A 13,944-nucleotide genomic window follows, 5' to 3' on the forward strand; every position below is an offset into this window, starting at 1 on the left:
TTGTTCCACAATCAAGGGATTCCGTTCTTGGGTTCAGGAGGCAAAATGCAATAGTTTGGGGGGGTTTTGGCTGTGGAGATGGGGTGGCAAGGAAGAGATTGTGCTGATAAGGCATTGGTCCGCATTCCTGTATTAGAAGCCCATCAGTCTCCTTCTGAAAAGCCAGGCTCTTGTTCTGGAGCAGAGGGTCTGGTCTGGATGCTCTTGGGGGGTTTGCCTGCCACCCCCTCCCTGATTCCGCCGCATCCCCCGGATGGAGCCAACGCTCTTTGAGCCTGTCCTCCTCCTTGCCCCACACTTTATTTTAAGGAGAAGGCGTTTAGCCACCCAGGGGGGTGGGTGCTGGTGGTTAGGGAAGAAGAGAAAAAGTAATGCAGTGTCCAAATGAGAACCTAGATAAAGCAATTACCTGATCGATACCAGCGAAATTGAGTAATCTAACAGATCAATAGTGCCATCCTCCTCTCCTCCTTTCTCCTCTCCACACCCTCTGCTGCCAGATGAGAGGGTTGCTCTTGCAAAGGGCTGCTTCAAAGAACATGACAGCTCTAGCAGGGTTTTTTTGGGGGGGGAGACAGGTACTGAGGAGCAAGCAGACGGAGGGGGGGGGGGAAACGTCCACAGCAGATTCACCATGAAAGCACCACAAAGCTTTACCTGCCTGAACTTCAGCCCACAAACCTTTCCTCCTCCCCAGAACATCTGGTTAACACACCCTTTGTTCTCCAGTTCCACACACCACCAAGTATGCGGACTGTAAGCTCCTCAGGGCCAGAGACTTCTTGCTTATGGCTCTGGAACGGCAGCACTATGTCAGTAAGAGTCTGTGGGGAGATTCTGGGCACCTTCCAAGCCAAATCAGGCTGGTTATTGCCTCCTGGCCGCACCAGTTTTTGACAACGTGCAAGAGGTCTTGTGAATGCCCCAACACTGGCCCACTTTGTGTTTTAAGGGGGTTTTGGTTCATTTTAAGCTTTGTGCACTTTTACCAGTTTGTTTTCAGGCTTTACAAATTTGAAAATTGCGAGCTGTGTGGACCTGCTACCCCCCAATCTGTCTACGATTAAGGGTAACATAGGAATGTGTTTGATACATGCACAGCTGAGCTCAACCTTCTTCTAGGAGCACCTTGAACCCGGGTCAAAGCATTCCCAAGACAAAACCTGACAAAAATGACAATGTAGTGCGCTGGACTTGATTGCATTTCTACAGCCTCCCCTTCTCTTCCATCTTGTAAATTCAAGGTAGGACAGACTCAGAGCGCCTTGCTCCTCTTGTGGCATCCTGGGCCTTCAAAGCGCAGCCCTTGCAGAACAAAGGGAGTTTCCCCCTACAGAGTCAGCCTCATGCCAAGCCTTCCTCCTTCTCTCTCGTCTAGACCAGGCTTCCTCAACCCCGGTCCTCCAGATGCTTTTGGCCTACAACTCCCATGATCCCTAGCAAGCAGGACCAGCGGACAGGGATGATGGGAATTGTAGTCTCCAAACATCTGGAGGGCCGAGGTTGGGGAAGCCTGGTCTGGACTGGCCAGCAGCAACACTCCAGGGTTTCAGGCAGGGGACAGATGCCAATGGTGATTGAAGCCGGAGCCTTCTGCATTCAAAGCAGGTGATCTGCCACTAAGCTAAAAAACAAAAAACCCAAGATTCTAGTCCTCAAGCTTCTGAATTAAGGAACGATTCAAGAGGAAATGAACAAGCTGCCTTATGGGTCAGCGGCATCTATAGTGCCTAGCAGTGGCACTGCAGGGTTTCAGAACCAGGCACCAGGCCTCCATACACTGAGCCATGGCTGTGGTGGGCAATGGGCAGAGTTGATGACAGACTAACTAAACCCTGGTGCACAGGCTGGTTCTCCATGGAGCTCAGCTTCCATCTCTTTCTCCTCTTCCCTGGATCTCGCCTCTGTCCCTACCAGGCTGCAAGAAAGCAAGAGACTCAAAGGACTCTGGGAGGCTTATTTAAAAGGTTTATTTAACTTTTTTAAATTTGAGGTAAAATACTTTTCATATCAACTTCCATAACAAAATACAGAGCTATCAGATACCCCTGGAAAAAATATGTATATTATACATATATTTCTATAACATTACATCATATATATAATATATATGCAAACTTTTTTTTTGAAGACTTTATAGAAAGTGGAACGTCTAAAAGGCACTGCACGAAAGCATGAGGACTACTTACATTTTTTTTCTTTAAAAAAAATTTTTTTTTTTTTTACACACAATTTTAATCCTGCTTTACACAGACAAAATAAAAATACCTCAAGCGTTAGAGTTGCCGTTCGGATGTGTTTTACTCCCTGCTGACTCTCAAAGCATCATAAAGACAGGACCATGTCTCATGAAAAATGATTTAACAATAATAATAAATTTTAAAAAGTCGTCCGTAAATACTTTGTCACTTTAACACTAAAAAAAAAAAAATCAAAGTTGTTTCGTTTCTTTTAAAATAAATCTAATCAAAAGTATTCCAAACCAAAGACATAGCTCTCTTAAAAACCCATCAGGATCTGTAAGACGGGGGAAAAAATGAGAAAAAAGTTACATTTCTTTAAAAAGCGAAAACAGTTATGGAATTAAAAGGGCAACCAAGCAAATATAAACCTCCCTTGAAGGTTAGATAAAACCCCTTCTACCTGTCTTCATGGGACAAGTGCAGACTCTATGCATCACCCATGACCTGACTGTCTGCATGTGTGTATGTAGGTTTTTGTGTGCATGGAAGGGAACCCAAAGTTTGGGACGGGGCGCCTTGCCCTAAAAATAGCAGTTCGGCAACAGCGCCCCCCAGGGTCTGGGGGGCAGAGGTTGGGGTCCCCCCCTCCCCAGCATGGGTGGGTAACAGGAAATGGCTTCTCAGTTGGCCAAAGCGAGGGCGGCGGCAGCAGCAGCGGGCACCACCTTCGCCACATGCGGGAAGGAAGGGAACCCAGGTTGGATCTGGGCCTCAAAGTCCGGCTCCGTCCCAGGGCGAGGTGCTCCTGGGGATTAGGCATCCCCTGACGCAGGAGTCCCGGGCGATGAGCCACGCACGCCGCCCCATGACCCAGGAGCGGCAAGACTCAACACGCCCGCTGCTCTCTTTCGGGGCGAGCCAGGAAATGGACCCGGACGTTGGGAGAGGCTGAGTCAGGCCCATTGCCCGAGGTCAGTGTGTGTCTGTGTGTATGGGGTGGGGAGAAGTGGAGGTGCCCTCATTCACCCTCTCCGCCCCCCGAGAAAGAACCACTCTCCTCCTCCTTCTGCCAGGCTTTTGGGCAGCCAGGTTGCAAGCTTCGCAGTTTCCTTGCTCCCCGGCGTTCCCAAGGCCAGCAAAATCTAAGCGCTGCCCCAAAAAAAGGTCTTTTAATTCTCGTTAAAAAAAGGTCAACATACTCTCGATTAGTCACAATACAGGAGTTTAGCCGCCCACCGGCTTGAGTATTTGGCACAACGGGAGAGACGCTTCAAAGCATGTGGCTGCTTTTTTCCTGCAGGAAAAAAAGGGGAGCCCCTCCCCTCTGAAGCCAGGAAGGGGCCTTGCCTGCTGCGGCCCCTGCAAAGCCACAGCGATGGCTCCCTGAGCCAGCTGAAGGGGGAAGGTATCCGCCCCCCCCACAACACACAAAGCAGATCACTTCGCTCCCCCCCCCCCCCGTGCCCTTCCAGTACCCTGAGCCCTTTCGCCACCATCCCTGAACAGGGCATGTCCGCTCTGCACTGCCATGGCTATCGGCGGGAAGGAGGCAGAGAAGAAAAAGGACAGCAAAGGTTAGGGTGTTTGTTTTTAAGACACGAATTCTCACTGAAGAAGTGCAAATGGGATTTCTCACGAGCAACCCCCCCATCAAGCCCCCAGCCCTGCCTGACGTGGCGTCTGGCACTTGGGTACAATAGACTGAAGGTTTGCATGTACTCATCTGAAGAAGAAGAGGAGGAGGAAGAAAAGGCCGTCATGTTTCAGTCCCTGAGTTTTGAGCCCACCTCCGCCAAACCCTGCCTGTCCGGGGGAAAGCGCTGCAGGCCCCCCCCCCAACTCCAAGGTTCATAAGTCTGTTCGTGCGCAGGATGCTGGGCAACACCAAAGAGGGGTGGGGGTGGGCTTGCGTGAAGCCCAGCAAGAGCCACACAGCTCTTGAGGGGAGCACAGCCCACGACACTGGGCCGAGAGCCTCCCCGTTCCCAAAACCTCCGTCCCCAAAACAGTATTTGACTTGGTCATCCTTGCCAGTCTTGAAGTAAAACTGGTAGCCAACAGCTTCCCTGATGTCCTCCAGCCCAAAGAGAAGAGGCAGCAGCTTGAGATCGCTCATGGGGGGGGGGGACCGCACCGCACCAGGAATTCCCCGAACCTGGTCCATTGTAGGGGGGCAGACACTGGCAAGGGGACATTCAAAGAGGCAAAGCGAGAGTTTGCACAGGGGTGAGCTTTGCGTTGGGGCCACGACTGCCCACAAACCCCAACAAGTGTGCAAGCAAGGAAGGGGACCCTCGCCTTCGCAGTGGCAGGAAAAAGAACGGGCACTGGGAGACGCCGCTCTTGCAGGGAACTCGTCATGAGCTCCCCATCTCTGTGGGGTCACCCTTGGGGAGTCAAAGAGGTGGGTCTGCATGCACAAGCTTTCTCCCTTTCCTTGGGCCGCCTTGGGAGAAGGGGGAAGAGGAGCAGCCGCAGAGGTGCCCTGCCCACCACACGCCCCTGGGTTTTAGGACAGTGCCCACGGGCACCAGAAGACGGGCAACCCGACCCAGCCGGCCCAACTCTGCCGCTAACTCTCCAGCACTGCCACCATGCTGCAACCGCAAGGAGGACCCAGGCCCGTCTTCACACCCTGAGCTACGTGCCCCCTCTCCGCAGAAAACAACACCCCCTGCCCCCCCCCAGCATAAGCCGTTTCCCAGCGCTTGTCTCCAAAGCAGGCAGTTAAGGCAAGACGGAAAAGGCCGGGGGAGCTTTCCCCTCCCAGCGCTCCCCAAAAAGAGGGAGGAAGAAAAGGATGCCCCGGATAAGTCATTCTGTGGGAGCTCCCAGCCGCTTCTCAGCTCCGTTGCCCCCCAACGCCCCTCGCCCACAACCACCAAGGGAAATTAAAGGGGGGGGTCTTGTTAAAGGCATTCAAGGTTTTCGTTTACAACCACATTCCTTGCACATCCCTGAAAAGGTTTTACAATTGCTTGTCATGGCTTCTTCGATAATTTTTCAAAAAAAGTTTTTTTAAAAAACGTGACCATTCGGTGTGTCCCCCTCCCTCCCCCCCCCAGCAAAGTCCTAAAAGTAACACTTATGGTTGCCAAGCCCTCATTCCAGCCGGCCCAGGCCCTCCCCTGCCCCAGGGGGCAGCCACCAGCTCGGCCAAGTCTCATTTCCCTCTCCTCTTCCTGCTATCCCCGCTTCTGAAAAAGGATCAAAGACAGTGCAATGTCCTGGTGGCTAAATAAAGCGTTTTCCTAGCTTGGTAACGAGACACATTTCCAGTTCTGAATGGCTAGGAAGTCCTCCGCCTGGTCCACCCGCCCCCCACCGCCCCCCCTCCAGAGAAAAGAACTATGTACATTCAGACAGATTCTTGCTTCTGTAAAAGACCGTAAGGGGAGAGGGGGGCAGAATTCAAGAGAAAAGTCTTTTCACGTCAGTGGAAGCCCACCTGGAGGCAGGGCAGTGGCCGTAGACGGGGCCACAGGGCTGCAGACAAGGCAGGCCTTGACACAAACAGCCTCTTGCCTGCAATACACACACACACACACAACCCCTAGAATTCATAAAACCATTCTAGCCTCCCCACTCCTCCTTTTCCCCTCGGTCCCCTTCCCTCCTGGCTAGGCAAATCTTGCTACAGTACAAAGCAGACACACACAAACACCGCCACTGCCATGGAGCCTCTTCAGTCCTAAGTATCCACGGCAGCTTTGGGGGCCAGGAGGATGTGTGGGGTGTCCAGGGCTCCCCAGTAGGGCTTCCTGGCCCCCTGCTCCTCCTTCAGGCCCTCCGCCTGCCGGTCGTCGTTCCAGCGCCTCTTCAGGCGCAGTTTGGGGGGCATCACAGCGGCGGAGTCCTCCCTCTTCTCCGGGGCCCCCGCTGCCTCCCCCATCGTCTCTCGCGCGGGCTTCTCAACGGAGACGTCCTCTTGCTTGGGCTTCTTCTCGTCGGCCAGAAGGTCAGCCTGGGTGGGCGCTGGGGGCTGAGCAGCTGTAGCTGCTGCCGCCGATGCCGGCCAGGAGGGGGCCACGGGCCGTGCAAAGAGGGTCTTCTCCCGCTGCTCCTGGGCGCTCTTGCAGGTGGGCGACTGGGTGGCTGAGCGGCACCCTCCCTCTCGGCCCGGGGACTCCCTGCCCTCGGGCTCCTGGCGGTCCGGCAGGGGCTCCACCTTGATCTGGGGGGAGGATGGCGGAGGGGCCCCAGGCCTGCCGCCGCTCTCGGGCCGCTCGCGGTTCTTGCGTCCGGCAGGCGGGGGCTGCAGCTTGATGGGGAACTGGGCCGGGTCCTCCGGAGGCAGCTGGCAGGGGAAGGGCGGGATGAGAAGGCCCGGGTAGCGGGGGAAAGTCCGCGGGCTGAGGTGGTAGTTGAAGACGGAGCAGGCCTGCGAGTGGAGGTAGTGCTTCATCTCCTCGGGGTTGAAGGAGAAGCAGCTGCCGCCCACCGCAAAGGGGCTCATGCCCGGCGAGGGGCTGTACGAGAAGAGGGTGGGGGTCAGCGACAGGGCCGGCGAGATGGGCACGTTCAAGACCCCTCCGCGCGTCGGCAGGGGGGAGACGGCAAAAGGGCTATGCGGGTCGGGGTACATCCCTGACCGTCCAAACAGGGGCAGCACCAAGTCCGGCTTGCGCTTCTGGTGGCTGACCCCACCTGCGGAAGCGGCGGCGGCGGCAGCAGCGGAATTGCGGGAAGCCAGCAGGTCCACTCCGTGGCGCCAGTCCGGAGAGCCTCCCTCCAGCTCCGGAGCGGGAGAAGACTTCTCGCCGCGGCCGCCGTTGTTCAAGGTCTCCTGGGCGGACGAGGCGAGGGGCCGGCCGGAGAAGCGACTGGGCTGGGCGTCCTCGGTGGGCGAGTGGCCGTCCAGTGGGGAGAACTGGAAGTGGGACGAGGCCGACGGGACAGGAGGGGCGCTTTGGGGGACGACACCTGAGGAGGAAGGAGACGGAGGGGCGTGAGGAATGGAGGCCTGTCTGAGCGATACGAGGGGCAGGCGGGCTTCTGCAGGGGCTTGCCCACCAAGTGCCCTGGCCTCCAGGAGCAGCCCCAGGTCTCACAACCCCCCTCTCATAGCTCCAGCCCACAGAAATTATCATCCTCATTATTATTTATTCAACTTCTTGCCTGCCCTTCACCATCAGGTTCCAGGGCAGGTGGCAACAGTTTAAGGTTCAATTATCCAAAACAGTTTAAAACAAATTACGGGAATAGGGTGGGACCTGGAAACACATGGAGGTATCTCCAGGGTCAAAGGCCCAGGGTGAAAAGGTGAGGCTGCAGCGTATGGCAGACACTGGACCAGGAAGGTGCCAAACGCACTTCTGTGGAAAGGGAGCGCCACAACTAGGGGGCTGCCAAGGAGAACCCAGCCACACCCCACACCTGAACACAGCCGGGAGCCCCCACTCTGCCAACTGTAATGCCCAAGAGGGTGTGCAGGGAGCCTTTTGCATGTTGGTGCTGATTTTTAATGCCCTAAACTGCCTCAGCGCAGTAGACCTGAAGGAGCATCTCCACCCCAATTGTTCAGCCCACTGAGGTCCAGCTCCGAGGGCCTTCTGGCGCTTCCCTCCCTGTGAGGTTACAGGGAACCAGGCAGAGGGACTTCTTGGTGGTGGCACCCGCCCTGGGGAACACCCTCCTGTCAGATGTCAAGGAAATAAGTAACTATCTGGCTTTTAGAAGACATCTGGAGGCAGCTCTCTTTTGGGAAGTTTTTAATGTTTGATGTTTTATTCTGTTTAATATTCTGTTGAGAGCCACCCAGAGTGGTTGGGGAAACCCAGCCAGATTGGGGGGGAGGGCGTTAATAAATAAATCATCCTCATCATCATTGTGTTGGACTAGGACGTGGGCGAGACCAGGGCTCGAATTCCCACTCAAGCCAGGAAAGCTCACCAGGTGTCCTTGAGAGCCAGTCTCTGCCTCTTGGCCTAGCCTACCTCATAGGGTTGTTGTGGGGATTAAATGAGAAGAGGGGAGAACTATGTATGCCACCTTGTGAGATAAAAAAAGTAGCAGCAGCAGCAGCAGCAGCAGCGGCAGCAGCAACAACAGAAAAATCACCTTTGGCCAGGAATGGCTGGTGTGGCCTCCCGTTTCCCTGCGTAGGGGAAACCCTCAGGCACAAAGACCCCACGCGCCACCTAGGCTGCCACTTCCCACAAGAAAGGAAGCGCCAATATCTGGGGCGAGGGCAAAGGAGGCAAGGGCCAAACAGGTTTGTTGCGTCAACCTCCCCACAGGGGAGAAGAAAGAAAACAAGCTGCAATCACACTGGGAGGCATTCCAGGACTCCAGCACCTTCCTTGCCCGCTCGGTGCCAGCCCCAGGCAGCCAGGAGGGAGGGAAGGGGAGAGAGAGAGAGAGAGAGAGAGAGAGAGAGAGAGGCGAGTGCAGGGCGGACCCGAGAGGAAGAAGAAAGGGAACTGGAACAAGCAACATCAGGCAGCAACTGCCCAGACTTGTTCTTGCAGGAGCCCTAATGTTGTTCCAAGACAGCAGCTTCTTTCCTCTGCGGTAACAGAAACACAGAATTGTAGGGTTTGAAAACCACCAAGGGAGGAGAGTCCTCCACCTTCTTCCAAGGGAGTCCGTTCTGCTGTCCAACAGCTATTTTGGAAAGTATGAGTTGGCGCTGGTTTGCCTTTCCGTGGGAAGTGGACGGAAGTTCTCCCCTGACCTCCATGGTCCCCGTATACCTTCCCCTGCCCTTGGGATGGACCCGCAATGGGTGGCCCCATGCTCAACGCCCTTCTTCTTACCTGTTGGCCGGATGTTGATGAAGGGGTAGTTGGGCATCACCAGCTTGTTGAAGTTGAACTTGTAGGTGAACCTCTTCCCTTTCGTCTTGTGGAGGATCCGCTTGTTATAGTAGTATCTGCCAAATAAAGTAAGGGGGGATATAAGGGCGCCAGCCAGCCGTGAGGAATGCTACGTCCAGACAGCTCAGTGGGGGAAGCACTGGGGTTGCCTGCAGAAGTCCCTGGGTTCAATCCCTGGAAGCCTCCCACATTCCTTTATTTGGAAACACAAGGACTGGAATCTGAGTTGAGATCCTGTAAGAAAGGGGCCGTAATTCAGTGGTGAGAACACCTGCTTTGGCTGCAGAAGGGTTCCATCCCTGGCATGGCCAGCTAGCGCTGGGAACGTCCCCGGCCTGAAACCCTGGAGAGCCGCTGGTGCCAGTCAGTGTCTGTAATACTGAGCTAGATGGAACAAGAGTCTGCCTTGGCATAAGACTGCAGCACCTAGAAGCCTCCCTTGTTTTTACAGGGAGGGTTGGAGCTCTTTAATGGAACATCTGCTTTGTACGGAGAAGATTCCTGGGCCCAGTCGCCACGGGGGTCTCCAGGCAGGGCAGAGGAACGTCCTCGCAGACCACAACCAGGCAAGCTGCTAATTCTGCCAATCCGTGTTGTCAATACTGGGTAGGACAGAAGACAGCTTCCGCTGTTCCTGAAAGAGGCGCCTGAAGGGAAGAACACAATGGGAGACGGGTTTCCTCCTGTCAACCTGTTGGGCCAGCCGTGCTGCTTTGTCTCCCCGGTGCCATTTGGAGGCTCCTGGAGGCGGCAAGGGCAGGGCTCTGCTTCTCCTCCTCCCTGGGATCAATGGCTGGGCCTGCATCCTCCGACCTGTCACTTCCTTCCTCTCCCTTTAGGCACAGGTTGCCGCCTTGTTTGCTGATCTCGGCCTCCGCCACCGAGGAGTTGAGCAAAAAGCAGAGCAGCAGCCAAGTCCGTGGGCTCCCATCTGCTCAGCCACCACCTCCTGGGCACAGATGCCAGAGGGAAGAGGCAACCTGTTCACCACTTGGCGTGTGCCCTCAGGTCTTGACGCTGGCTCAACAGCTCTGGCTGCCTTGTCGGGAGGAGGAGGGGGCGAGAGAGCCAGAAGAGGAGGGGGCAAGGACAGGGAGCCTTGCAGAGGACCAAGAAGGGGCACCCCAGCAGCCCTAACAGAGGACTGCCTAGGATGCATCGTGGAAGCAGAGCCCACGGAAGGAACCAGCCAGACTCCGGCACTGGATACAGCACCCCAAATCTGCAGTGGGCCTGTCCCAACCACCCCCCTCCTAGAGTCACAGAAACACAGAATTGTAGGGCTGGAAGGGGTCACCTCAGGGGTCACCTAGCCTAACTGGAATGCAGGAATCGCAACTAAAGGATCCCTGGCAGGTGGCCAGCCAACCTCTGCTTAAAAACCTCCAGAGGAGAAGAGTCCACCACCTTCCGTTCCACAGCGGAACAGCTTTCACTTTCAGAAAGTTCCTCCTGATGTTTAGTCAGAATGTCCTCTCTTGTCATTTGAATCTATGAATTGGGTTCTATCTCCTGGGTCAGCAGAAAACAAGCTGGTTCCATCTTTCATGTGACAGCCCTTCAGATATTTTGAGCATGGCTCTCGTGCCATCTCTTCTGCTGTCTGAACAAGCCTGTTACCCAGTTAGCCCTCTCAAGAACAGAGAGAGTCCAGGGGGGCTTCTCAGTCAAGGACTGTCCCCTCCCCAAACAGCCAAGATTGTAAGACCCTGAACCTTTCCGCTTAGAGAGACCCCTGAATGGTTGCTGCGAACGCTGATGGCTCTGTTCTCCTGCCTCTGAATGACAGCTGCTGGAAACTTCAGGGCTTGTGAGCTTCCCATCAAGGCACTTGACTGGCCACTGTGGGGGCAGGATGCTGGACTAAATGACCCCCCAGTACCTGAGCCAACCGTCAGGCTCTTCCGATGTTCTTATGACTTCACTGCAGTTCATTGCAGGGGGTTCGACCAGATGACCTTTGGGATGCCGTCCAAATCTGCAAGCCTGAAACTTTGTGTGCCACCCTAAACTGCACGCCAACGTTCAAGCCTCGCTTCCACAAGGAGGGAACTGAATCCCAGGAAGCCAGCTGTGGCTGACCGAGGGATCCATTTTGTACCCTCCGCCCTCTGGACTTTCAAGTGCAGACACAGAACGGGATTGGGAAACTTCCTGGAAGGCTGACAGCACAATTCTCAGAGGAAAAGCTTCTGCCTTCGAAAGGACTCCTTATCGCTTGGAACACAGGCCTAGGACTGCACCCGAAGCGCTTCAGATTGCAGAACCCTGCAAACCACAGAGAGCAAGTATCCCATGTTGCCCTAGTTAGGAGCCAGAGAAGAGCCCAGCCTTCTGCCCTTGCAGAAATCTCCACCAGGGCCCATTTCAGACCTGACAGGGAAGACTTTGCTCCTCTTACCCAGGCCCTCAACTCCCACATTCCCTGGGCCCGCACTCTGCTACCCCTCACCTGAGGGCCCGGCTGAGCTTGTCGTAGTTCATCTGGGGCTTGCACTTCCTCCGGCCCCACAGCCGCGCCACCTCGTCGGGGTCCTTGATGACAAACTCCCCGTACTCCCCCTGCTGCCAGGCGATGACGTGCCGGAACTCCTCCTTCTGCAGCAGCTCCAGGATGAAGTGCCAGAGCTGGATCTGGCGGGAGCCCGGGCTGGACTCCGTCTTGTAGGCCCAGTCCGGGAAGTGGTAGCCTGCAGAGAAGGCCAAAAACAGAGGGAGCTTCAGGGGCAGAAGAGGAATGAGGGTCCCACCTGCTGAAGAGCCACTTTCTCTCCACGGAGAGAGCCTCTGCGGTGGTCACCTGGCTATTAAAACTATTGCTGCTTCTTTCTTTGTTATTATTATTGTTATTATTATGAGGTGCAAGATCCCAGGAGGAAGCATTGTGCAGTCCCTGGCCCTCACACCATTGTGGCTTCTTTGACATGAGGGATCAGGGACTTGTGAGGTCCTCTAGACCCTGCAGGGCTCCACCTCCTAGCAACCAATGGCCAATGGCGAGGAGGACGGTGGCAGTTGGAGTCCAGTTCCTCCGTCCTGCTTCACATCATCAACAGTTCCAAGCAGTCTCAAGGCTCGTGGAATGATATGGTCACCACTACAAAGTCAGAGCGCCTCTGCAGTGTCTTTCCATGCCCCTCCCCAGCCACTTTACTGTCCTGTCTAGAGAGCCCCCTGAGTCTAGCTGCAAGGCCAACAGCCTGATCAGTCCTGAAGCAATGGCATCTGCCAAGATAACATCTCAAGGAAGGAGAAAACAGAGGACAGTTTCTTCACAGACAAAGAAGGCGTCAAGCTTCTGAGAAGAGGTCCGGCCTCTGAATTCACAGAGCCCAAGGGTTCGATGGGTGGGATTCTTACCTCCTCCGCCCTCTGGCTTCTCCACAATGGGGCAGCCTGCTTTCATTTTTCTGCTCCTGCTGGGTGTTCCAAGGGTAGAGGGGGAGGAGAGAGAGAGAGAGAGACCATGATTACTTTCTAGGACTTATTAGCTGCTGAACTTTCTCAGCCCAGGAGAACCACCATGCAGAATTCCATGGCTTTGTCACAAGCAGCCATCACAAGAGGGTTCCCTCATCGCCAACTCCTAACCACAAATAATCATCAATGTCACCAGTTTCTACTTATTAATCTTGCCCTTTACCCCAAGAAAATGGCAAGCCAGCGACCAGCAAAGTTTTAGAGCCAAAAGAGAGAGTTGGGTGGGTGGGTGGAGTTCTCCTGAGGTGGGAGGGAGCTCAGTTAGGGTGCCAGCCTCCCACCCTGGACCTGCAACTATGGGGCAGGCCAGGGGGGGGTGTGGAACAACCCCAAGTCCCACTGGAAGAAGGAGAAATATCCACGTCTGATTCAGATTATTCCATATTGATGAAACCCCCATCAAGCTCAATCCACTGGTGGGTGGCCTTCCGTGTCCCTGTGGGCTCCCTGCCCTGGAAACAATACGCAGGCCAGTCTCTGAACGGCTTTCCCCAAGCAAGCTGTTTCCCAAAAATCCATCACTTGGGTGCACCCACAGCAGGCAGGGGGGCCGCTCCATCCCTGCTTCCAGAACAGCCCCCCAAGTGCAGCGACTGCCAAAGGGGCAAGTTAGGACAGAGGAGGCTCCTGAGCAGGGAGGGAAGTTTGCTGTGCAGGTTTGTGCCTGCCAAAGTTTCACCAGCGTGGGGTCGGGAGTGGGGGCTCCAGTTGGAAGTAGGGCAAAGCCACAGGGGGAAGCGGGGAGGGCATCACAGGAGCCAGAACTCGTGTTAGGAAAATCCTTGCCGACCCCACTGGAAAGGCTGTAAATGCAGAGGCCGAACCCTTAGCTTGCAGAGAAGCTGCTCTGTCTGGCAGCCTTCGCAGGATGGCTGGTGGGGGCCCACGAGCCTCTCCAGCCGGTCCTCCCCCAGAGACCTTTTCTTCCTGGCTTCCTCTCCCTCCACCACACCCGTGTTTGAACAGTGAAGTCACCGAGAGACTATTTTAAGCCAAGAGAACATCCCTCCCTACAGCCCAACAACTGGGATTTGAGAGGGGAAGATTTCTCCTTCCTTCTTCTGACTGAGCGGGCAAAAAACGATAAGGGGGGAGTCATAAAGGGATTACCTGCTCCCTGCGCTCTAACAATGCTCCAAAGCCTTTCCGCAGAGCGCCTGGCACTCCCTACAAGGGGGGGGGGGACGGGCCCCACTCCCTGCAGAGGAACACCCTTCGCCTCCCAGCACTGGAAGGAAAAAGACAGCCTTGGCTCCGAAGATTTCCAGGGCAGAGGAAGGCAGGCAGCTGCCTCCAGAGCCCAGTTCCACCTAAAGGCAACCCTCTCTCCCAATACGCAGCCCAGAGTTAAGATTCACGCCCGGGTTCAAATTCCAAGGCGGCGGCTTCGGCTGGGTGCTGTCTTGTTACTTGACTGCGAGGGTGGCTGCGAGAATAAAGCACCTTCTTTCCCTCTTCCTCCT

At 55.2% G+C, this 13,944-nt stretch overlaps 3 protein-coding genes across 5 annotated transcripts in view; 2 read left to right on the forward strand and 1 right to left on the reverse strand.

The window, feature by feature from the left end:
* The window catches only part of LOC310751719 (uncharacterized protein), a 950,206-nt gene that overhangs the window by 533,636 nt on the left and 402,626 nt on the right, over positions 1 to 13,944 (forward strand). The gene's annotated exons all lie outside the window — the stretch shown is intronic.
* MRPL24 (mitochondrial ribosomal protein L24) overlaps positions 1 to 13,944 on the forward strand; it is a 64,534-nt gene that overhangs the window by 28,556 nt on the left and 22,034 nt on the right. The window lies entirely within an intron of this gene.
* ETV3 (ETS variant transcription factor 3) overlaps positions 1,955 to 13,944 on the reverse strand; it is a 13,037-nt gene continuing 1,047 nt past the window's right edge. The window contains exons 1-5 of one of the 3 annotated variants that reach the window (XM_083591258.1): positions 13,592 to 13,938; positions 12,362 to 12,420; positions 11,454 to 11,691; positions 8,942 to 9,057; positions 1,955 to 7,106 (exon numbers count right to left, since the gene is read on the reverse strand). In XM_083591258.1, coding sequence (XP_083447384.1) covers positions 5,875 to 7,106; positions 8,942 to 9,057; positions 11,454 to 11,691; positions 12,362 to 12,407 — 1,632 coding nt within the window. In that variant the 5' untranslated portion in view covers positions 12,408 to 12,420; positions 13,592 to 13,938 and the 3' untranslated portion in view covers positions 1,955 to 5,874. Of the gene's footprint in view, positions 7,107 to 8,941; positions 9,058 to 11,453; positions 11,692 to 12,361; positions 12,421 to 13,591; positions 13,939 to 13,944 lie in introns of those variants that run through there. The other 2 variants (XM_083591260.1, XM_083591259.1) reach the window with 2 other exon arrangements.

The sequence above is a fragment of the Podarcis filfolensis genome (assembly GCF_964270895.1).
Source record: "Podarcis filfolensis genome assembly, chromosome: 16".
In the NCBI taxonomy this organism is placed as follows: domain Eukaryota; kingdom Metazoa; phylum Chordata; class Lepidosauria; order Squamata; family Lacertidae; genus Podarcis; species Podarcis filfolensis.